This window comes from Hyperolius riggenbachi, chromosome 10 (assembly GCF_040937935.1).
Source record: "Hyperolius riggenbachi isolate aHypRig1 chromosome 10, aHypRig1.pri, whole genome shotgun sequence".
Classification (NCBI taxonomy): domain Eukaryota; kingdom Metazoa; phylum Chordata; class Amphibia; order Anura; family Hyperoliidae; genus Hyperolius; species Hyperolius riggenbachi.
The window spans coordinates 220,914,174-220,939,759 of record NC_090655.1 but is presented as its reverse complement, the minus strand read 5'-3'; the positions used below and the strand labels follow the sequence as shown (position 1 = coordinate 220,939,759).

Sequence of the window (25,586 nt, the reverse complement as noted above, 5' to 3'; positions counted from 1 at the left end):
TGTGGAGTCCTCCTCTCAGTCTGTGGCATGCTGTGACATAGTGTGCAGGATTGTCACTGCGGATTTCTCCTCTTGGTCTGTGGCATGCTGTGACAATAGTGTGCAGGATTGTCACTGTGGAGTCCTCCTCTCAGTCTGTGGCATGCTGCGGCATAGTGTGCAGGATTGTCACTGTGGAGTCCTCCTCTCGGTCTGTGGCATGCTGCGACATAGTGTGCAGGATTGTCACTGTGGAGTCCTCCTCTCAGTCTGTGGCATGCTGTGACAATAGTGTGCAGGATTGTCACTGTGGATTCCTCCTCTCGGTCTGTGGCATGCTGTGACATAGTGTGCAGGTTTGTCACTGTGGAGTCCTCCTCTCAGTCTGTGGCATGCTGTGACATAGTGTGCAGGATTGTCACTGTGGAGTCCTCCTCTCAGTCTGTGGCATGCTGCGACATAGTGTGCCGGATTGTCATTGTGGATTCCTCCTCTCGGTCTGTGGCATGCTGTGACATAGTGTGCAGGATTGTCACTGTGGATTCCTCCTCTCGGTCTGTGGCATGCTGTGACATAGTGTGCAGGATTGTCACTGTGGAGTCCTCCTCTCGGTTTGTGGCATGCTGTGACATAGTGTGCAGGACTGTCACTGTGGATTCCTCCTCTCGGTCTGTGGCATGCTGTGACATAGTGTGCAGGATTGTCACCGTGGATTTCTCCTCTCGGTCTGTGGCATGCTGTGACAATAGTGTGCAGGATTGTCACTGTGGATTTGTTCTCTCCCAGTAGAATGCAGTTTTCTCTTATCATCTTAGCAAAAGTCTAGAAATAGTTAATTTAACTCTTTAGGCCGATTGGTGGCAGCGGCGTGCCGTGCCGCACCGCCATAAATAGGCCTTCAGGGATTACCACGTTAATATGCGATAATCCCCTTCTGGCCGTCATCCAAACAGGAAGTGAAGCTCGCTTGCACTCACTTCCTGTTTTGTAAATACAGACGTGCGCAGAAGCGTATTGTAAAAATACGCTTATGTGCATGCGGGCCTGCAATGTAGCCGCCAACATTAAAAAAAAAAACCTGCATCGCCATAGACTTAAAGTTCCGGTCTGTTGCAGAAGAACCTATGATGCAATCTTGCAGTACAAAATTTCAGCTTTATTGACACATATGCAAAAATACAAAAATGGACTGTAGAAACATTTGTTAAAAAATCTGTAAGTACAATCTTCATATACAGCAATGAAGTACATCCAAACAGGGATTTTTTTATGAGATTGATAATAACAGTAATCTGGCTTGACGTAGTAAATTTAATTGTTGAGGCAATGACACATGTTCGTTTCGGGCTATGGGTTGCCCTTCATCAGGCCATTCAATATATATACAAACAATTTTATATATGGATTGGGGATGATGTGTGGGCTGAAAGGCCTGGCAGTGATGCTGTGGCTGGGCTTGCGGTGATGCTGTGGCTGGGTTGGCTGGCGGTGATGCTGTGGCCGATGCTGTGGCTGGGTTGGCTGGCGGTGATGCTGTGACCTGGCTGGCGGTAATGCTTGGCTGTGCTTGGCTGGTTGAAGTAAATGCTGGCCTGACTGGTGGTGATGCTGTGGCCTTTTTGACAGTGATTCTGGGCTGGTTGGCTGGTGGTGATGTTGGGCTGGCTGGCCTGGATAGTTTAGGTAGTGACAGGTGCCCCCTAGTTAAGGTAGCGCTAGGAGTCCCCCAGTTTAGGTAGTGACAGGAGCCCCCCAGTTCAGGTAGTGACAGGAGCCCCCGAGTTCAGGTAGTGACAGGAGCCACCCAGCTCATTTAGTGACAGGAGCCCCCCAGTGTATGTAGTGACAGGTGCCCCCCAGTTCAGCTAGTGACAGGGACCCCCTAGTGTATGTTGTGACAGGAGCCCCCAGTTTATGTAGAGACAGGAGCCCCCCAGTTTAGGTAGTGACAGGGACCCCCAGGTTAGGTAGTGCGTGACAGGGACCCCAGGTTAGGTAGTGAGTGACAAGGACCCCCCAGGTTAGATAGTGACAAGGACCCCCAGTTAGGTAGTGAGTGACAGGCGCCCCCTTCACCTGACAACCAGCAGCGTCAGACCTCAGTATCAGCCAGAGACCAGTTAGAGCGGGCGCACTGACCCACCATGCTGTATATGCGGAAGTGATGTAACTTCCGCATATTAGTGCGGTGCCCGCTAGGTTCTAGCGCCCGCACTAGTGGTCACCGGCTGGTCGGAGGTCTGAAGCTGGGCTGTCTGGCAGCGGAGACGGCCGGGGGGACAGCGGGCAGCCATGGGGGGCAGCGGGCGCTGACGCCTGTGGTTGGGCACCCCTGTAAATAGATTAGGGGCACCCTAAGGACATGCTGGGGGCATGGGCTCTCCTAAAGTAGGGCTAGCGACACCACTGTGAGGCAGTGATTGGAGTATAAGATTCTATGACAGTTAGTGACAAGAGACAGGGATTAGAGTTTAGAGCATTTTTACTTGGGGGTGTGGCCTGTGTTAAGGGGCGGAGTTAGGAGCGCCAGAATGCCTGTGCCTACAGGCTCCTGAGTTGTAAATCCGGCCCTGTCAGGGCTGCAGTATATAGGTGGGCTCAGGACCAGATTTAGGTCTAGGCCATGGCCGAGGGCACCGCAGGAGCAAGGGCACCAAAAGCAGCAGGCTGAACTTATGCAGCATTTGCAAACTTGAAAATGCTGCAATGCAGGGAGATCAGGCGAGTGCCAGCAGCCTGTGCAGCAGCCACCTTTCTCTCTGTGCACGTTTGCATTGTAGCGGGCGTCTATGGACTTGGGCAGCATTGGAGACAGAGGGGAAGAGGAAGCTTCAGCTCTGGAGATGAGAAGAGAAATGAGTGACACTGATGACTGCTGCAGTGTGAAGGCAAGCTGGCTACCTATACTGAAAGGGGGGAAGTGGGAAAAGGAGGGATAAAGGGAGTAAGCTGGCTACCTATACTAGAGGGAGGGGGGGAGGAGTTATCTGGCTACCTATACTGGGGGGAGTCATCAGGCTACCTATACTGGAGGGATAGGGGGAGGGGTCATCTGGCTACCTATACTGAAGGGTTGCGGCTGGTGACAGTGGCCTTGGGCAGTACAGAGTACAAATCCAGCCCTGGGTGGGCTCAGCGGGACAGCAATCTACATGATAACGTGGACAGGGCTGGGCACACTAGTTCTGCTGTGTAGTAAGCTTCCAACAGGAAATAGAGGGGGGCAGTGCACACTAGTTCTGCTGTGTAGTGAGCTTCCTGCCCCTCTCACTGGCTCTTCTGGTGTATCACAGAGCAGGCTGTGTGTGCAGATCTCTGCCTGGCCCCACAGGTTATACATCTCTGAGCAGTATATTGCTGTGCAGGTCTAAGATGAGAGGAGTGCGCAGTGTGATGGTGACAGTGTGCCAGCAGGATGGAGCAGATACAACTTACATTCTATCTGCAGGAAAAGAGCTGGAGAGGACAGGAGAGCAGACAGGCAGCTCACAGCCCACTGGTGAGTAGACTGAGGCTGCACAGCTCACTGGGACACTATTAGGGGGGTGGCAGTGGTGTGTGTTGTACTGTGTTATGCTTCACAGGATGATACCATTTATTGGCTGACTGTGGAAGATGAAGTCAGCCAGTAAATGTTTTCATCCTGACTCAAAACTTACCCAACATTCAGTGCAGTGAAAGAGAAGCTCAAACAGCTCTTCTGCCTTCCAGCAGCCAGCTGCACCCTCTGTGAATAGGAACAGCCATATAATTACCATTTGAACTTCTCTGCAGTAAGATATTATCTGAAGTTGTCTATCATTGTTTGTTTGATGTATTTCAGAAAATAGCATTGCTCTCTGACTAAATTAGTCGGAGAGCTCAGAGAAGCTCTTGTGCATAGATAACAAGTGATGTTTTTAACTCTTCCTGTACTGGGAACAGTATGAGACTCATACCTGTGCTACTAATGTTCTATTTCTTAGCTGTATTACACATACAATTATTATATCATAAGCTTATTTTCACTTCAGCTTCCCTTTAAAGTAGGTGTCCCTGGCTGCAGTATATATTGGGCAGTGCAGCAGGAAGTGAGCCTCAGCCTGGTGGGTCTCCTGCTCACAGTGTTGGCACAGTCTATTGGCACAGTCTGTTCTCCCTGGGTTTGCACGTGTTTCTAGGTTGTGAGTTATCAGTCTGTAGACACTCAGGATTTGCCTCTCTTGAGAGCTGTGGGGATTTTCCAAGTATTGGGCCAGTTTATATTCTCTCTATATAGACTTGTACAGTATATGGTCAGCTTTTCTGACTTTTATTTCACTCCTCCATTTATCCACAATTCACTAAGCTTAACTCCTGTTTAATAACTCTTCTGAGCTGTTTTACAGTTATCACCATGGTGATATAATTGTAATAACTGTAAAACAGCTCAGAAGAGTTATTAAAGACAGGAGTTAAGCTTAGTGAATTGAGGCCTATATAGTCTCTTTGCTTTTGGCTGTGGTGTGTTTATCTGGGCGTTGTTAGGACCTGGGGGTGTGGATTTGGGAGGAGCATAGCTCTGATCACTTCTTTCAAGGCACATGACTTTTCTTGTCCTTCCTTGTGCATTATGGCTTTGGGGGTGAATCAGGGCTGCAGTTCTATAGGTGGGCTCAGTCAGGGCCGGTTCAAGTAACAATTGGGCCCTAGGGCAAAGTTAGCTTGGGGGCCCCCCAACAGATACCCCCCGAACCAAAAAGCATCATTAGAGGCCCTTTGTTGCAGCCAAATTTCCCTCCGGGCCCCTAAGCTGGCTGCTGACCCTCCCCCAATCACCTCCCAACTTAACAGACTCTGCAGAGTCCCTGGGTAGCAACATTTAAGATGGGGAGGGACACCTTGGGTGCCCCTACAGGCTCTTGGGCCCTGGGGCAATTGCCCATTTTTTCCTATGGTAGCTCCGGCCCTGGGCTCAGTGAGACAGCAACCTACATGATAATGTGGACACTAGTTCCGCTGTGTAGTGAGCTTCCTGCCCCTCTCACTGGCTCTTCTGGTGTATCACAGAGCAGGCTGTGTGTGCAGATCTCTGCCTGGGCCCACAGGTTATACATCTCTCAGTAGCATATTGCTGTGCAGGTCTGAGATAAGAGGAGTGCGCAGTGTAATGGTGGCAGTGTGCCAGCAGGAAGGAGCAGATACAAGTTACATTCTATCTGCAGGAAAAGAGCTGGAGAGGACAGGAGAGCAGACAGGCAGCTCACAGCCCACTGGTGAGTAGACAGAGGCTGCTCAGCTAACTGGGACACTATTAGGCGGGTGGCAGTGGTGTGTGTTGTACTGTGTTATGTTTCACAGGATGATACCATTTACTGTGGAAGAGAAAGTCAGCCAGTAAATGGTTTCATCCTGACTCAAAACTTACCTGACAGTCAATGCAGTGAAAGAGAAGCTCAAACAGCTCTTCTTCTGTCATCCAGCAGCCAGCTGCTCCCCTCTGGGAATGACAGCAACAATATTATTAAAACTATCGCTAAAGGGCCCGTTCTCACCTGAGCGGGAATCGCGCGATTCCCGCTCACGGCAAACCGGTAGCGGTTCTGCAAGAACCGCTACACAATGTAGCGAGTGGCAGTGTTCTCACTGCCGCGGTTGCGGTTAGCGATAACCGCAACCGTGCTGCATGCAGCGGTTTGCCGGCGACGAGCGTTCCGCGATTTGCAATCGTGATTAGCGTGCATAGAACGCTAATCGCGATCGCTCCAAAACCGCCGCAGTGTCCAGTGATTTTTCCGCGATAATCGCGGGAAAATCACTCCCGCAAAACTCCGGCGTTAATCGCCGGCGTTCTGTGATTTTAAGTGTGAACGGGCCCTTAATGTTAGGCTGGATTCTCCCAGTGCAGGTTGCATACGCACACGTTACAATGGTTGTGAACTGCAATGGAGACTGGACATGGACTTTAATATAAAGCCTGCATGCAGTGAGTTAGAATAATGCGATCCGTTTTAACGCAGTACATATGCACAAAACTTTAATCCTTTTTTTTAAGGGAGGAGGGACATGCTGAAATTTTTTTTGTGGGGAATATTTTTAAGAAGAGGTTACTGCGGAAAATATTTTATTATGTCAGTTTTGTATTTCAGGCCTTATTTTTTTCTTTAACCAGTTCTTGCTAGGAAGAGCTGCTTAGCGAAAATCTGGATGGATTTATGGTGGGTGCTGCGCACGCGGCTTGATCCCGGCAGCTATTACAGGGGATCTATTGGTGAAGGGGAACATGCATTCCCCAAACCAATCGTATCCCCTGTGAATGAATCAACATTCCTCGAATCACGAGGCATTTGATTCATAAAGGCAAGCCCGTATTTCTTAAGAGGCACATGTGGGCCGGTGCCATGGCCGGCCCCATGGGGGGAGGGGGGGGGCGGCCACCTATTGCCCATGTATTATTATTTTTATTTCTATTTTAACATTTTTATTAGAAAAAAATATATATTTTTTGGGGGGAGGGGGAGGGGAGGAAGCGGCGGAGAGCGCACAAACACATGGAGGGGAACTTGCTCCCCCCCCCTCCAGTAGAGTGGCAGCGGTCGGCCGAGACATGAGCCTAAACTCTGCATGCCGCTGGCGAGGTCTAGTCAGTGTCGTCACTAGACCAGGCGGCAGTATGCAGAGCATCCTCCGGCGCCTGGAAGAGGTAAGATGTTCCCTGGCTGCTGCCACTCTGCACTGAGGGGAAAGCAAGCAAGGCGGAGCGGGAGCTCCAGGTGAGGGGGTTGGGAGACGTCTCCCCTTCACCGCTGCTGTGTGTGCCCGCTCCCCATTCCAGGTTACCTAAACTGGGGACACCTAGAACTAATAGCTAAACTGGGGGACACCTATATACCTATAACCTAATTGGGGACACTATAGACCTACTACCTAAACTGGGGACACTATAGACCAGGGATCAGGAACCTTTTTGGCTGAGAGAGCCATAAACGCCACATATTTTAAAATGTAATTCCCTGAGAGCCATAAAATATGTTTCAAACTGGGGCAGTGCACATGCGCAGCAAAGGGCTCACCTGTTGCCATGGTGATGTGTATACAGTTAGTTGATCCGCCGGGCAGCGGAAGTGTCAGACACGTCTTTAGCTTCTCTTGGGTTTCAGCAACATCAGCAATTTCCCCGAGAGCCAGACAGGAGAAATACCGACTAACAGCTTGTACAATTAGCTAGCTGACTTGGGGGTTGATTCACTTTGTAGGACGAGATCCCCGCACTTTGACCCAATAGGCTGCCTGTTGGGCCAATCAAAGTGCGGAGATCTCGTCCTACGGTCACTGGACGTGACAGGGTCCAGACTGGGACAATTGGAGCAGCTGTTAGTTTTGGGGTAGCGCGAGTAAGTTAGTAGTGCATGCTACAGCAGTAGCGCGCCTAATTTGAAAATTTTACTTGCGCTGACACACTAAGCTGCGCTGCTTGAGTAGTGTAGCTTAGTGAATCAACCCCTGCTGATTTGTCTGTGAGCCAGATGCAGCCATCAAAAGAGCCACATCTGGCTCCCGAGCCATAGGTTCCCTACCCCTGCTATAGACCTACTACCTAAACGGGGGGACACCTATTATTTTCTGGTGAAATGATGCCCATATTGTGGTGAAATGATGCCCACATTGCGATTATTTTCTGGTGAAATGCTGCCCACGTTGCGATTATTTTCTGCTGAAATGCTGCCCACGTTGCGATTATTTTCTGCTGAAATGCTGCCCACGTTGCGATTATTTTCTGATGAAATGATGCCTACATTGTGATTATTTTCTGCTGAAATGCTGCCCACGTTGCGATTATTTTCTGATGAAATGCTGCCCACGTTGCGATTATTTTCTGATATAATGATGCCTACATTGCGATTATTTTCTGGTAAAAAGCTGCCCACATTGCGATTATTTTCTGCGTAAATACTGCACACATTGCGATTATTTTATTGTGTTATGCTGCCCACTGTGTGATTTTCTTCTGCAGAAATGCTGCCCATGTTGCGATTATTTTCTGCTGAAATGCTGCCCATGTTGCGATTATTTTCTGCTGAAATGCTGCCCACGTTGTGATTATTTTCTGCTGAAATGCTGCCTACATTTATTTTCTGCTGAAATACTGCACACATTGCGATTATTTTCTGCTGAAATACTGCCCACATTGCGATTAATTTCTGGTGAAATGCTGCACACATTGCAATTATTTTATGGGGAAACTGTAACGATCGGTGTCAGCACGCAGAGAAAATCTGATTATTGGTGATCTGCAGTATCACCAAGATTACAGATATATACCTGATTATTGATGATCTGCAGAATCACCGATAATACAGATATATTACTAACCTCTGGACACCTATGTATATAAGAGTGTTTGGTGTAACAGTAATACTTTGAGAAACACCTGATGAGCAGGTGATCTTAGGCAGTACAGGCAATACTGCTCTTAGAGAATACAGGAACCTTCCAGCAGCCTGAGACTCTCCAAGGGGTGGAGTCAGGCTGGAGGTAGGAAGGACCAGAGAGTGAGTGACAACTGAAGGTGGATGTCACTGACAGATCTAGAGACTATCTCTTAAGGAGAGAGATAGCTCTCGAGGTCGGGCAAGCCAGGTCGGCAACACACGGACAGACAAAGTACAAAGACAGGAAGCTGATTCGGTATCCAAGGCAAGCAGAGTTTGGCAACAGAGTATCAGATGTGCAAGGTACCGAATCAGATATCAGAGGAGTAGTCAGGAAAGCAATAAGTCATAACAGATATCAAAAAATGCCTAGTCTGGGTGTGAGGTCCGTGGTCTCTACACCCTGGAACTAGTCTGATGTATAACAAGTTCCCTAGTCTGGGTGTGAGGTCCGTGGTCTCTACACCCTGGAACTAGTCTGATGTATAACAGAATGATAACACAAGTTCCCTAGTCTGGGTGTGAGGTCCGTGGTCTCTACACCCTGGAACTAGTCTGATGTATAACAGAATGATAACACAAGTTCCCTAGTCTGGGTGTGAGGTCCGTGGTCTCTACACCCTGGAACTAGTCTGATGTATAACAGAATGATAACACAAGTTCCCTAGTCTGGGTGTGAGGTCCGTGGTCTCTACACCCTGGAACTAGTCTGATGTATAACAGAATGATAACACAAGTTCCCTAGTCTGGGTGTGAGGTCCGTGGTCTCTACACCCTGGAACTAGTCTAACATATAACAGAATGATAATACAAGTAATCTGGCTCTGTGTGAATTCCCAGGTCCTCCTGGTTCAAACACACTGTTGGATCTGACTAAGGTCTGAGTGCTTCCACGTAGTGTTCGCAACGGCAGACCACTTGTGACTGGCCAGCAGTAGCTATATATGGAGTAGTGCTCTCTAGCGCCACTCCTAAATGATCAACCAATAGTTACCAGCTCTGGGGTCAGCTGATCGGCTTGGTCAGCTGATCCCCCCCCCCCCGTGCCCACCATAAAAGTTCTGCCTCTCAGCGCGCGTGCGCGTATTCCTAAGCCTGTGTGGACTAACAGACTGTCAGGAACCTTGTATTGTCACTTTCTGCCTGCTGGTGACAACATGGAACAGGACTGTCCTGGACTTCTTTTATTCCACCAGCAGAGGGCTCTGATGACTTTGCCTTATCCTGAACCTCCACCATCCACCAGCAGGTGGCCTGTTACTGCCTTCACAAAGACTTGCAGTTCCCTGTTTGGCCTCTGGATGGCTTCATGGGAGCTCTCATTAAAACTGTTCACCACCAGCTGCATCCTGTGGTTGCTGATCACTTGGACTATTTAAGGACTGCCTTTTCCCCTTGCTAATTGCCAGAACTTTATGTTCCCAGGTCTGAGTTCTGGACACCCTGGTTCCTGTTCCTTACCCTGATTCCTATGTATGCCTTCCTGTTGCCAAACCTGTTTATGCTGTCTGAGACCTTGCTTTTGTCTAATCCCTGGTACTGTGCTTTCTGATAACCTGTTGCTGACTTTGCTCTCCTGTTTGACTCTGATATTCTGCCTGATCCCTGTCTGTACTGCGATTGATGTGAATATATTTCCTGTATATATTATTGTGCACTTTAGATAGATAGATAGTTAGGTGTTACACATATTTATCACTGCTTCCCGGGTTATTTGTATATATTGTGTGCTGTACATATGTTTGTGTGATACTGCATTACGCTTGCATGTATGCGTGCTCCATTGCATTTGCAATAAATCATTATTTTTTGCACCTTAATTCCTGGTTCCAGTGTCTGTGTACTGCAAACTGTGGTCAAACCCTGTTTCTCCGCTCAGGCCCCTGACAGAAAGTTCTGGCCATACATTTACTGACCACTGCAGTTATACAGGATACTGAGAATCTGTTGTCTGTCAGAATGAGTCCGCAAGATCTGGATTATTATGCATTATTGGCTGAGGATGCAGAGGATGAATGTCGTGATTTCTTTGCAAACTACCCCAGAGAAGAGTTGCTAAAGTTTATTAGCCAAGTGTATGGTTATATTAAAGATGGAGCTTTTTATGCACCTGATTTTGAATGCATAATCAAACTGTGGTATGATCTTGCATTCCCCACTCCAGGAGACCACTACCTGCCTCCATTTACCAATAAAAAGATAACAGTTCTGATTAATTTGTTTGAGAGTGACCGAGCAGGATTTCTTGATTATTATTCAAACAAAAACAAGCAGACTGTTCAAGCTTGCATAGATTCCCTCCAGACTCTGATCAATCAGGGAATATGCAAGTATGGGAAAGCCTCCTTCTTGCTGACTGCATGGCAGAGAATTGTCTCTGCATCATGTTCTGTAGCTTCTGCTTTACCTGCTAAAAACCCAGTTAATGTTGATTTCACATCTGAACAGGTAGATATGTACTATAGATATCTGAAGAGGGATAGAAGTGCTTTCTTTGAATTCTATTCCAGACAATCTACTGATTTTGTCTCAGGTTGTAAGAATAGCGTGGAAAAGTTAATGCATAAGAAAGGTTGTAAGCATGAACCAGCTGCTGCCTTAATTGCTGCCTATTCAGAGATCCTGCCCTTAGATATTCCTTCTGTTAACCCTCTGAATACCACTCACTCCCAGTCCACTGCAGTTAAACAGCTCCAATGTCAGTCTCCCAGCAAGGAAGAATTTAATTTTATTTTTGACTCTGAACTGATTGATGATTTGTTTGATTTTCTGAGAAAGGATAGAGAAGGATTTATTAATTATTATGGTGAGAAAAGTGAAGGTTTTGTGTCTGCCTGTATACATGCAACTGAGTCATTGATGCTGCATAAGCTCTGTAAGCGTGAATTTGCTTCTATGTTGGTTACTGTCTGGCGTGAGATCCTTTCTTCCTGTTTCCACTCTCCTCCTTCTGCTCACCCTCCATATATCTCCAACCATGTACAGAGCTCAGAACCTGTAAAAAGTAAAAAGCCTGTAAAATTACAAACTGCCATCAAATCCACACCTTGGTCATGGCAATTCCCGGTTACTTCACAAGAACATGTTCCTGTTTCCAGATTGGTTCATAAAACAAAACGCAAATACTTTCCAACAGCATCCATTACTCCAGTCAGTTCCTGTCCAGTGCAGCCTCCAGCCGACTCCTGTCTGGTGCAGCCTCCAGCCGACTCCTGTCTGGTGCAGCCTCCAGCCGACTCCTGTCTGGTGCAGCCTCCAGCCGACTCCTGTCTGGTGCAGCCTCCAGCCGACTCCTGTCTGGTGCAGCCTCCAGCCAATGTTCCTGTGACACAAGTTATACAGACTCTAGCCTTTATCTCACAACTCTTGCAGATTTTACATACACCAGAAACCAATCCAATCGTTTGTTCTGCAGAATCTTGCATCCAGTCTACAGAATTTTTGCTCCAGCCCGCACAGGCTCCGCTCCAGCCCGCACAGACTGTATCAGGGTCTCAGCCAACGGCCCAGCCAGGTGCTCAGCCAACGGCCCAGCCAGGTGCTCAGCCAACGGCCCAGCCAGGTGCTCAGCCAACGGCCCAGACCCCGGAGGTTTTCCAGCCTGTTGCCACCCTGTCTGAAGCTCTCCAGCCTGTTGCCACCCTGTCTGAAGTTACCCAGCCTGTTGCTACACGGCCTGCTACCCAGCCGTCACAGACTTTTGCTGCTGCCCAGCCGTCACAGACTTTTGCTGCTGCCCAGCCGTCACAGACTTTTGCTGCTGCCCAGCCTCCACAGACTTCTGCTGCTGCCCAGCCTCCACAGACTTCTGCTGCTGCCCAGCCTCCACAGACTTCTGCTGCTGCCCAGCCTCCACAGACTTCTGCTGCTGCCCAGCCTCCACAGACTTCTGCTGCTGCCCAGCCTCCACAGACTTCTGCTGCTGCCCAGCCTCCACAGACTTCTGCTGCTGCCCAGCCTCCACAGACTTCTGCTGCTGCCCAGCCTCCACAGACTTCTGCTGCTGCCCAGCCTTCACAGACTCTTGTTACCAACGCTCCTGATGGTGCCAAAACCGCTGTCTGCCCTGTTGGTGCCAAGCCTGTTGGTGCCTGCCAGTCTCCTGCTCAGCCTGATGATCCTCTTCAGTCGCCTGCTCAGCCTGATGATGCATGCCAGTTTCCTGCCAAGCATGTTGGTGCCTGCCAGTTTTCCGTTCAGCCTGAGCCTGTCCAGTTTTCTGCTCAGTCTGGTGATCCTGTCCAGCCTCCTGCTCAACCTGATGCTCCTGTCCAGTTTCCTGCTCAGCCTGATGATCCTCTCCAGTCTCCTGCTCAGCCTGTTGATCCTCTCCAGTCTCCTGCTCAGCCTGTTGATCCTCTCCAATCTCCTGCTCAGTCGGATGATCCTCTCCAGTCTCCTGCTCAGTCTGATGATCCTCTCCAGTCTCCTGCTCAGTCTGAGGATCCTCTCCAGTCTCCTGCTCAGCCTGTTGATCCTCTCCAGTCTCCTGCTCAGCCTGTTGATCCTCTCCAGTCTCCTGCTCAGCCTGTTGATCCTCTCCAGTCTCCTGCTCAGCCTGTTGATCCTCTCCAATCTCCTGCTCAGTCTGATGATCCTCTCCAGTCTCCTGCCAAGCCTGATGCATGCCAGTTTCCTGCTCTGCCTGAACCCTGCCAACCCGTTTTCAAGCCTGATGCCTGCCAGTCCGCTATGTTGCCTGAGACCTGCCAACCTGATACCTTGCCTGATGTCCTCCAGTCTCCTGTTTTATCTGCTTCCTTGTCTGATGATTTCCAATCCATGTTCCAGCTTCCTGAGGTCCAAGTTTTGAAACTTTTCATTGCACAGCTGGTCCAGTTCATGTTTTATTTTTTCAGATTGTTTCCCTCCCTGCCCGCCCAGTTTTGGTATCCTCTATCCAGTGTTCTGTTTGCTTTTTTTTGGATCCTGCCTGATACCTACCAGCCTGCTGTTATGTTTGATATTTTCGTTTTCCAGTTTCTGTTCCAGTTTCTTGCAGACCAAGTTGCAAAGTTTTATTTTTTGTTTCCCTCCCTGCCCACCCAGCATTGGCACCTGTTATCCATTCTGCCAAGGTGTTTGCTGCCTGCCACCTCTTGGGACCCTGGTGGTAGGGTTAATAGATCATGGTGGAGCGTCCTGAGGCCGCTCCTTAAGGGGGGGGGATAGTCTGATGTATAACAGAATGATAACACAAGTTCCCTAGTCTGGGTGTGAGGTCCGTGGTCTCTACACCCTGGAACTAGTCTGATGTATAACAGAATGATAACACAAGTTCCCTAGTCTGGGTGTGAGGTCCGTGGTCTCTACACCCTGGAACTAGTCTGATGTATAACAGAATGATAACACAAGTTCCCTAGTCTGGGTGTGAGGTCCGTGGTCTCTACACCCTGGAACTAGTCTAACATATAACAGAATGATAATACAAGTAATCTGGCTCTGTGTGAATTCCCAGGTCCTCCTGGTTCAAACACACTGTTGGATCTGACTAAGGTCTGAGTGCTTCCACGTAGTGTTCGCAACGGCAGACCACTTGTGACTGGCCAGCAGTAGCTATATATGGAGTAGTGCTCTCTAGCGCCACTCCTAAATGATCAACCAATAGTTACCAGCTCTGGGGTCAGCTGTTCGGCTTGGTCAGCTGATCCCCCCCCGTGCCCACCATAAAAGTTCTGCCTCTCAGCGCGCGTGCGCGTATTCCTAAGCCTGTGTGGACTAACAGACTGTCAGGAACCTTGTATTGTCACTTTTTGCCTGCTGGTGGCAACATGGAACAGGACTGTCCTGGACTTCTTTTATTCCACCAGCAGAGGGCTCTGAGGACTTTGCCTTATCCTGAACCTCCACCATCCACCAGCAGGTGGCCTGTTACTGCCTTCACAAAGACTTGCAGTTCCCTGTTTGGCCTCTGGATGGCTTCATGGGAGCTCTCATTAAAACTGTTCACCACCAGCTGCATCCTGTGGTTGCTGATCACTTGGACTATTTAAGGACTGCCTTTTCCCCTTGCTAATTGCCAGAACTTTATGTTCCCAGGTCTGAGTTCTGGACACCCTGGTTCCTGTTCCTTACCCTGATTCCTATGTATGCCTTCCTGTTGCCAAACCTGTTTATGCTGTCTGAGACCTTGCTTTTGTCTAATCCCTGGTACTGTGCTTTCTGATAACCTGTTGCTGACTTTGCTCTCCTGTTTGACTCTGATATTCTGCCTGATCCCTGTCTGTACTGCGATTGATGTGAATATATTTCCTGTATATATTATTGTGCACTTTAGATAGATAGTTAGGTGTTACACATATTTATCACTGCTTCCCGGGTTATTTGTATATATTGTGTGCTGTACATATGTTTGTGTGATACTGCATTACGCTTGCATGTATGCGTGCTCCATTGCATTTGCAATAAATCATTATTTTTTGCACCTTAATTCCTGGTTCCAGTGTCTGTGTACTGCAAACTGTGGTCAAACCCTGTTTCTCCGCTCAGGCCCCTGACACAGACTCAGCCACACCAGACACACGCTGCTGCGTGCAAACCGCCGCGCTGGACGCGGAACCAGCCGCCTTGCTGTCAGCACACGCGGCGGCTTTTCCACGTTCTGCTATGTTACCAGACGCACGCTTCAGAGTGCAAACTGCCGCATTGGACGCGGAATCAGTCGCCTTGCTGTCAGCACACGCGGCGGCTTTTCTGCGTTCTCTCACAGTACCCCCCCCCCTGAGGAGTGGACTCCGGACATCTCCTACCCGGCTTTCTTGGATGTAAGTTATGGAATTCCCTTTTTTTTTTTTTCAAAATATTTTATTGAAGCATTTTTAAATTTTACAACTGTACAAGAGCAGGAAAAATGGGTGACAGTATGAGGCTGCCTTATTAGGCTTCAAGGCTGAACAACATATCAGATAAGGGTACCATCACATATCTAAATATCTATTCTAATGTCCGGTAATGTTCAGGCTGCGGTTGTATATTTAAGATAACACCATGGCTAAAGATAGCGCTTCCTTCCCCTTATTTAGCCCCCCCTCCTCCCCACCTAACTACAAACAACTCCCCTCTACTAACTTATATAAGCTCATCCTTCTCCCCTAGTGATATTATGTCCCATGTCCCCGGCATGGGTTTGCAGAGAACCTCAGTGCGCTGTGACCTGCTCAGGTCTAGTAGGCAGCGCCAGCCTGCCCAAGGTGCCTAGAAGATCCTCAGTGGCGTACCAAGTTGTATATTTAAAAGGTTCCATCAAGGCGATGATTTCCGGCCTAGTAAAGATGTATGAGATGTAAGGTTTCCATCTTTTGAAAAACTTCTTAGAGCATTTTTCCTTATGCATCAGGGTATCTATCTTGGCCATGGCAAAAAGTTCAGCGAGTTCCACTTTAAGATCCCAGATGGTAGGTGTAGAAGGGTAGATCCAGCGATTAAATATAGATTTCTGTGCAGCTGCCATGCAGACATGTACTAGGTCCGATGGGATTTTAGATCTATCTATAGTATCAGGAGCTGTTGCAGAGTAATTGAAGAGGCAGAGCATAGGATCTAATGTTAGTTTCTTGTGGCACATAAGATTGATAAACTTTATAACTGAGAACCAAAATTTCTGTATTCTGGGGCACATCCAGATGCAATGTATCAGGTTTGCTTGAGGAAGTTTGCATTTCGGGCAATGCGGTAAATAACCAGCTGGGGGAGTTTTATATTTGATGTCGAAGGCATATTTGGCACGATGAATAAAGAGTAGATGGGACTCTCTCCAGGTTTCATTAGTTATGAGACTCCTGAGTTTATTATTGCCCTCGATAATGTTCTCTTCTATTTGAGTTCCGGGAAAATGTCTGTTCCAGAATTGCAGGTTTTGCTTGATGTGGTTCTTGGTTTGCAGCAGTAGAAGTGTTCGCTGTGTGGCTGAAAGTGACACGTCCCCACTCTTTGGCTTGATAAAGATATCAAAAGGAGAAATTTTAGCTATGCTGGAGATCTCGTTAATTTGAGATGAGACATAAGATCGGATCTGGGCATACATCAAGAAGTTTGTGTGGGGGATCTGATACATGTTTTTAATTTCTGAGAAGGGCCTCCAGGTATGGGTTTCCAGATTTAGCATTTGTCCCAACCTCATTAAGCCTTTCTCCTCCCATTTGAGGAACATCCCATGCTGCATACCTGCTGTGAACCCCGGGGAGCCCCATAGAGTGATATATTTAGAAATGTTCTATGATAGGTGGTGCATTTTGCGTAATTCCCTCCAGGTGAGTATTGTATCACGAAATAAGATGCTATATCTAATACGGGGGGGGGGGGGGGGGGGGGGCAGCTGTGTCCACAAGGCATGCAAGAGGCCCACTAGAGTCCATGGTTCCGCTACAGCATTTTCTAGAGGGTAGTTAGAAAACATAGAGGTGGCCGAAATCCAATCACGGACGTGTCTGGTGAGGCAGGCGATATTATAGCGTCTGATATCTGGTATCCCCAATCCTCCAACATCTTTAGGGAGGCAGAGTTTACTCAGGCGTATTCTAGCTCTCTTCCCTTTCCATAAGAATTGGGAGAAAGTTTTGTTGAGTTGTTGTATATCGTAGTGTTTGTGTAGTAAGGGGAGGACTTGCATAGGGTAGAGCAATCTACCGAAGCTTACCATCTTTAGGAGGGCAGCACGGCCCACCAGATTGAGAGGTAAGTTGGACCACCCTTTGATCTGGCGTATAATTTTTGTGATTAGTGGGGAGAGGTTTAATTGATAAAGTGAGTGGGGGTCTGGTGCTATTTTTATGCCTAGGTAATGGATGGGGCCTTTTGTGATCTGGACTTCCAGATTGCTATTATGTAGTGATGATCCCATTCTCGTAAGTGGCATCAGTTCACTTTTGGTTGCATTTATTTTATATCCCGACACGGATCCCACCTGTCGGATTAAGTCTAGTAGGATCGGGACTTGCTAGGAGGGTTCATTTAGAAAGAGGATGACGTCATCCGCAAAAAGCGCCTGTGTAACCCGCTTGCCACTGATAGTTATACCTGTATTAGCTTTGCTGAGCAGTCTAGCTAGAGGTTCCAATGCGATATCAAATAGTAGGGGTGAGAGGGGGCACCCCTGGCGGGTCCCTCTGTAGATGTTAAAGGGATTAGATATAAAGCCCGGCAAATGGATTCTTGCTTTAGGCTCAGAGTACATTTGGTTTATCAAATTTAAAAAGCCCCAGAGAATCCCATTTTGGTCAACGTCAGGGTCATCCACTTCCAGTGCACTGCGTCAAATGCCTTTTCAGCATCTAAGGTAAGCAACGCGGCATTTTTATATGTTTGTGGGTAGGCCTTGACGTGTTCCAATACTGTAAGGACCTTTCTGATGTTTGCGACTGCAGATCGCCCCTTTATGAAGCCTACTTGATTGGGATGTATTATTTTGGGGACTATATTAGACAATCTGGTGGCTATTAGTTTAGTTAAAATTTTTATATCTTGATTAATTAGAGATATTGGTCTGTACGATTCCGGGAGCAGTGGGTCTTTGCCCTTTTTGAGGATGAGTTTGATATAAGCTTCGTTGGCAGTTTTCAGAAAGCCTCCTCCTTGCAGGATTTTATTGTATAGGCGGGCGAGGACAGGCGCTGCCTCCACTTTTAGGATTTTAAAAAATTCTGCGGGGAGTCCATCGGGGCCGGGCGTTTTATGATTGGATAGTGATTTTATAGTGGTAATGATCTCATTCGGGGTTATAGTTGCATTTAATGTCTCTAGATCTTGAGGACTAATCGTATTTACCTTACCTTCATCCAGCCATTTGGTGGATTGTTGACTGCTGCAATCCTGAGGTTTTGCGTACAATGATTTATAGTAGTCTCGAAACGTGTTTACGATTTCTTTCGGGTGATGGACCATGGATCTGTTTTTACCTCGGATTTGTAGGATATGGTCATAATCTACGGAGCCTCTAGCGATTGCAGCAATCAATTTTCCTGATTTGTTACCATACTTAAAGAAAAAGTGCCGTTTGTTTGATAAGGTTTGCATTTCTCTAAGTGTGCACCATTTATTCATTTCTGTCTGCTTTTGAAGCCAATTTGCCTTAGTAAGGGAGGTTGGGGATACCAGATAGGACTGGTACGCTCTGCGTACCCGAGGCACTGCCTCTGCATAGGCCATATTAACTTGCTTTTTCTTGTGGGAAATGTGGGCTAATATTTTCCCCCTGAGCACCGCTTTAGCAGTGTCCCAAAACAGGAAGGGGTCGCCAGTATGAGCTGTATTATCATAGCTGTATTCTCCCCACCAATTTTGCATCAGGATGTGGAATTCGTCATCTCCATAGATATAGGAGGGGAATCTCCATAAAATATCGGACCCACGTGGCATCTGGGTCAACATCTGCATTGTGATGGGAGCGTGGTCAGAAATCAATATGTCGTGGATTTCTGCTGTTTGTAACTTTGGGACCAAGGAGTGACCCATAAAGAGACAATCGATGCGAGAGAAGGAGGAGTGGGGGGGGGGGGGAATAGAATGTATATTCCTTGTCACAAGGGTGCAGTGTTGCCAACTCATCCCTTTAATTACTGACACATCTAAGTTATACAGGTTCTGGGGCTATTTGCACATAATCAGTGCCTTAACGGCATCTACCTAGCCACAAAACCTGTAAAATTCATATGTGTCAGTAATTAAAGGGATGAGTTGGCAACACTGCAAGGGTGGAGAAATCTCCAAGTATCGATTAATTTGAGCGTTTGAGCAAAATTGGTTAGATTTGATGCCCCTCCACTCCTCCTTCTACCATCTTTGGTTTCAGATTTGGTATCTTCCCTGACATCCATCACTTCGTTCCAGTCTCCTCCCAATATTAGTTTATCTGTCTTTCTTGCATTAGTTTTGTCGTTAGGGATTTGTAGAATTTTGCTTTACCCTCATTAGGGCCATAGACATTATATATGGTAAGATATTCTCCAGGGAGATGTACTCTCACAGCCACACAGCGTCCCAGCCTATCTGAGTGGATTAGTTCCACTTTCCCTTTAATGGCTTTGCTGATTAAAATCAGAACTCCGGCTTTTTTGTCTACTGCCTCTGAACCCAATGAGTGAGTTACTCACCCTTTTCGCATAAATTTGAACTCCTCAGCCCGAAGATGAGTTTCCTGTAGCAGTGCTATATCTACTTTAAGTTTACTAAGATGCCGCAAGACTTTCCCTCTTTTAACAGGAGACCTTAAACCCTTGACGTTCCAGGAACAAATCTTAACTGTCATGGATCAAGCATGGTAGGCTGTGTATGCTGGTGAGTCGTACATCTTCCAGACACTCTTATGGTGGCCATACACGGTACAATAAAAACGTTCGATTTTCCCGTTTATTCGATCTAAATGATCGAATTGAATGAAAGTTGAAACATTTTTTTTTTTGATCAAGAAATTCGAACGATTATCCCGTTTTTTCGGGAAAAATGATCGGACATGCTGGAAAAATCTTTATATTCGATCTAACGGAATAATCAAACTAAATTATCTAATTGAAAAATTGTACCATGTATGGCCACCTTTAAAGGCATACTATAGAGCAGGAGTACTGCGTCACTATTTATATATACATAGGAGAAAGATGAGCTGTTGTTTCCCACTACCAGATAAAAAACATATAACATTAACTTAAATCTAGAAGCTATTAGCTGTAAGAAACTAGCTAAATAAGCAAGAACAAAAACAGTGAGAGTTGGAACATTTCTCCTGAGATCACCACATGGTGTGTGGACTTCTCGTCTTCCCCACACTGTTGGCTACGTAGCTTCCTCACTCCCTTATTCCCCTAAGTGCACGCAGCAAAAACATGTCAGACATACTTTAGCATGTGGTTGTATAGGAGAACGAGAAAGGGATTTTAGTTTTGTTGACATTGCTGGAATTTTGGATCAGGTAAGATCAGGGTTGGGCGGAGGTGCCCGTGAAGGTGATTCCGGGGGTGAAAGTCTCCCGTCTGTTCTCTTTTCCTGTGAGTGGTTGGGGGATCTGGTATCTCTTCGTGACGGCGTGAATATCGTAGAGCGCAGATATTTTTCCGCGTCTTGTGGGTGTTTAAAAATAGTAAAGCGGCCTTCCGCGTCTGTTATTCTGAGTGTGGCTGGATAGAGTAAAGCAAATTTAACGTTCCTTTTGACAAGAGCTGAGCAGATAGGGATGAAGGCCTGTCTCTTTTGCGAAACCTCCAAGGAATAATCATTAAAGATGCGTAGTTTCGCCCCCTGATATTCTAGTGGATTCTCGATGGATTTGAACGCTCGAAGGATTTTGGATTTATCCGTGAAATCCAGGTATTTTACCATGACCATACGCGGTAGAGGTTCTCCCTTGCTCCACTTCTGCAGACCCACTCTATGGGCTCTTTCTGTCTTACATTGGTCAGAAATGGAGAGGAGGTTGGGCAGCGTGACCTCACAAAACTCTTTAAGCTCGTCAGGTTTGACTGACTCCGGGAGGCCTACTATGCGTAGATTGCTACGCCTAGATCTATTTTCTAGATCCTCGATACGCTCATGAAAGATGGCATTCTGTCTGCGAGACTCTTTTAGCTGTTGAGAAGCTTCATAGACATCATCCTCGCATTGTGAAATGCGCTTTTGCGCCTCCGTTATTTGTTTTGTATGTGCCTGCAGTTCTCTGGTAATGGCGGTCAGCGACTGTGTAACGGCTGACTCAATAATGGCGTGTAGGTCTGGCATTATGTATTTCGCCACCTCTTTGGCCATGTGCTTGTACCTTTGTGCTGCAGGAGTTCTCTTGTTCTGCCTCTCTCGCTCCGGCTCTTCGTCCCATTCCTGCTGCGAGGATTCCTCCGTGGCGTATGTGTCAGGATGAGGCGCCATCTTGCCGCGCACTTGTTGTTCAGAGCCCCGCTCTCGTTCTCCCTTTTTTGCCGCTCCACGTGTCAAGTATCGATCCATCCGGGATCTCTGAGGCTTGGGAAAGGTTGTTGGCACCTGGGGTGGTAGATACCAGGTGTCTGCTTGCAGATTTGGCTGCTGCGTGACGAAGGGTTCAGAGGAGCTCCGCTTCGCTCACCCTTCCATGTAGGCGCCGGAACCGGAAGTCGGAATTCCCTTTTTAACTCCTCTGCGTGCATGCGACATTCTGGCACCCAAGTTCTCTCCTCTATGCCATATCCCTTCCAGTGAACCAAATACTGCACGGAGTTCTGCACAAGCCGTGAGTCCAGAATCTTCTCAATCTCATACTCAGGTTGGTCATCAATCAACACAAGGGGGGGGGGGGGGGTGTTAGGGTTCTATTGACAGTTAGGGTGATACGCTCAAAGTCATTCTCAGTTTCATTCGGCCGATGCGGTTAAAAGTTTCCTGTATGCTCAGAGAGGAGGACAGAAAAAGCACAGGAAAGCAGAAGTGAGGATGAAGTTACTGGCAAGAAATGTTCCCTAGATGTTTAAGCTATGATCTAAAGAAATATGTAATGTAACTCAGAGACTTAAGGTGGACACTACTGATCCAATCTTTTACATCCAATCTTACCATTTCTATGTAATATAAGGTAACTGCCTGAAGTATCCATTCAATATATTTACTCAATTTACCCTTATACTACATAGATTTGGTAAGATTGGATGAAAAAGATTGGATCATTAGTGGCCACCATTAGAAGAGCATGGCAGCTATGACACAAAATGGCTGACAGTGTATGTGCTTATGCTTAAATTCCTTACAGCTGTCAGCACACGCGGCGGCTTTTCCGCGCACTCACAGAAACATTGCTGCATTACGATTATTTTATAGTGAAACACTGCCCCATTACAATTATTTTATAGTGAAATGCTGCCCCATTATGATTGTTTGGCACCTATGGGGGGGGGACCCCATCCAAATTTTCGCAAGGGGGCCCAGTGATTTCTAGCTACGCCCCTGACTACTACCTAAACTGGGGATACCTATAGACCTGGCTATCTATACTGGGAACATCTATAATATGTCTATACTGGGGACACCTATAGACCTGGCTACTTAAACCGTACTTATACTATTTATTTGTATAGCGCCAACATATTACGCAGCGCTGTACAGTCTTGTATTGTATTGTGTATTGTCTTGCTACTAACTTTCCCTCAGAGGGGCTCACAATCAAATCCCTACCATTGTCATATGTGTATGTATGTATCATAGTCTAGGGCCAATTTTTAGGGGGAAGCCAATTAACTTATCTCTATCGTATGTTATTGGAATGAGGGAGGAAACTGGAGTAACTGGAGGAAACCCACACAGACACGGGGAGAACATACAAACTCCTTGCAGATGTTGACCTGGCTGGGATTTGAACCGGGAACCCAGCGCTGCAAGGCGAGAGCGGTAACCACTATGCCACCATGCTGCCATACTACTGTACTATATTGTACTGCCATCTTCAGCAGTACTTCACAGTGTAGGTAGTCATGTCACTGACTGTCCTCTGAGGTGCTCACAATCTAATCCTGCCAAAGTCTAATGTCCTACCATATTATCATGTATTTATATAGCACTGGCATCTTCTGCAGCACTTTGCAGAAAACATAGTCATGTTACTAACTGTCAGAGATGGAATTGACAGAAATGACTTGGACACACCTCTCAAAGTGACAACCTTTATTTCTATACCAATGGCCATTGGTATAGGCAGAAGTGAGATACAAAATCTGATCATATCATGTACTACAGCAGTTTTTATAGGGTCACATTATGCAGAAATATGCATGCCCTGGGGCTGGCCAGGATATTTGTTATTATTACAAAAACCAATCACAAGTTGATAATCAATACAGTACACAAACAGTTAACAGCCTGTTCCTGGAAATCTCCTCCTATATTTAAATTGAAATCTCCACCCACTAGCTCCGTTACTTGTGAAATTCTTGCGGTCATTGTGGTAATTCAGAACACATCTGGACCTATAGAAAAAGGAACTAGGCCATGTCACAATCAATAGTCCTGCAAAAACTTCTGTTTTTGTGGTTCCTGTCCCATGACATTCCCAAGAACTTATCACGTACAAACATTTCAACAGAATGTCCTTGGTCAGACAAAGTACAACAGAGGAGCACAAGCATACCTCCCAACTTTTTGAGATGAGAAAAAGGGACACTTAAGCCATGCCCCTGCCACACCCCTGGCCACGCCCTCACTACACCTCTAGTCACGCATACCATAAAGATTTCATAAGAAACATATGTTGTTTTATAATTCAAACCACACTGGTCCTTTCTATCCTGGTTCATTTTCCTTCATAGTAACATTTTAAAATTAGTAATATATCAATTTAAAGGTTGGGAATAAAGTTTAGAGTCAATCAAACACATGTTTAGTAGAGAAATATATATATATACATAGAAAGAGGGACAAAGTCCTGAAAGAGGGACAAATGAGGGTGAAAGAGGGAAAGAGGGACAGGGCTCCCAAAAAGGGACTGTCCCTCCGAAAAAGGGACAGTTGGGAGCTATGAGCACAAGTTCAGGCCTATTTCATATAATCTGATTAATACATATCCTTTACTAAACATGGATATTTGGCTACCTTGGCCTAGATTTCTCTTTCTACAAAACAAATTGTCTGTCATAGGAACAAGAAGATCAAATCTTTATCATGACTTTTCTCATACCTACCACTACTTTGTGCGAGAGAACACTGGCTAATGTGTGCAGGTTTTTTTGGGAACATTTCCTACTTGCTTTTTTAGGGTCACTTTACTCATATCTGGGGAGAAAACATGGCCCCACCGACTTTAGGTTGCACTCTTACGAGGAAATTTTAATTGGCCACACCCACTGTATGTTATGGACACGCTCACTACATTCAATTTTTCGCCGTGGCGCCAATGTCCTTCGGGAGATGGGGCGTCATAGGTCTGGGGTGCCTAGGGGAGCCCAAACCCTAAATACAGCCCTGCATAAAGGTAAAAGTATTCAGTACTAAGAAAAAAATTGTACATTTCCTGGTAACTTCCAGGAGGGTGTACAGAACCATCAAGTGGCCAAAAGTAATATTAAAGTAAAAAAAAAATGAAAATAAATACATTTAAAGACACACTGAAGCAAAAAAAAAAGATGATATAATGAATTGGTTGTGTTGTACGGATAATTACTAAAACATTAGTAGCAAATAAAAGCTTCTCATATTTTTATTTTCAGTTTTATCGTTTTTTTCAGTTTACACACTACTCGGCATTCTAAATGTTTTTACAGAGCAGGCTAGTGAACTTTTGAACCCTTCTCTGCAGAGAAAAAGAACATACATTCACAGACACTTGAGATAATAAGCTTCAGAAGACAGAGCTCTCTGCGACTTTGAAAGTCGTGGAGCTCAATGGCTCTTTTTGCATAGATAACAACTGGAGTTTCTTAACTCTTCCTGTACTGGAAGCAATATTAGACTTATGTCTCTGCTCCTAATGTATTATTTCTTAGCTGTACTACACAAATCATTATATAATAATTTTTTTACACTCCAGACTCTATTATTAAAACCCAATTAACCCCCTCATAGTCACCAAACATTAGCCATAAGCACATGAACAAAATAATAATAAAAAAAGACAGTTTTAAAAAAATACATAAATAGTAAGTTACCTTAGGGTCTGAGTTTTTTTAAATATGTACGTAATAAGGGTATATTATTGTTATGTAAGCAAATAAAGGCTTGTAATTATTGATAGGGTAGAAACAGAAAGAATACACCTTTATTTTTAAATATTTTGTTGTCGTCATACAGTGTAATAGAACATAATTTAAATGTTCTGATAGCAATGACAACGGGGCATATAAAATCTGGGGTTTTATCTATAGTAGTATTGTTTATTTTAAAAACTATAGGTGCAGCCCTGGGCCGCCTGTGAGGCGGGGGGGGGATGGGGGCATGCCCGCCTAGCCCTGGCTGTGGGAGGGGGGTTGCTGAGCAGGAAGGGGGCAGCAGGCACAGCGGTGGGGAGGTGGGGAGGACCCCCCCCCCTCCCTCACCTGGCTCCCCCGGTCTGCGCTCCCCGCTCCAGCTATTACTGCAGTTTGCTTCAGGTCCTACCCTAGAGCCACAATAATCCATGCCATGCAGTGATGATGGAGCACACCAAGAGCGCTTCTGAGTGCTTTTAAAAAATGCCAGCGCTTTGAAAAGCACTTGGCTAATGTATTTGAATGGGATGGAGCACACTAGAGCGATGTGCTTTTTTCGCAAATGCAGACGCGGGTCCTGCAGCATTTTTGC

At 46.5% G+C, this 25,586-nt stretch overlaps 1 protein-coding gene and 1 long non-coding RNA gene across 3 annotated transcripts in view; one reads left to right on the top strand and one right to left on the bottom strand.

The window, feature by feature from the left end:
- LOC137534542 (uncharacterized) overlaps nt 1-25,586 on the bottom strand; it is a 233,382-nt gene that overhangs the window by 63,043 nt on the left and 144,753 nt on the right. The window contains exon 5 of one of the 2 annotated variants that reach the window (XR_011024368.1): nt 3,639-3,706. The exons of the other annotated variant lie outside the window; for it this stretch is intronic. This is a non-coding gene — a long non-coding RNA (uncharacterized lncRNA). The remainder of the gene's footprint in view (nt 1-3,638; nt 3,707-25,586) is intronic. 2 annotated transcript variants of the gene reach the window in all.
- Nucleotides 5,096-25,586, top strand: part of LOC137534535 (zinc finger protein 850-like) — a 45,459-nt gene continuing 24,968 nt past the window's right edge. The window contains exon 1 of the mRNA XM_068256074.1: nt 5,096-5,213. Coding sequence (XP_068112175.1) covers nt 5,108-5,213 — 106 coding nt within the window. The 5' untranslated portion in view covers nt 5,096-5,107. The remainder of the gene's footprint in view (nt 5,214-25,586) is intronic.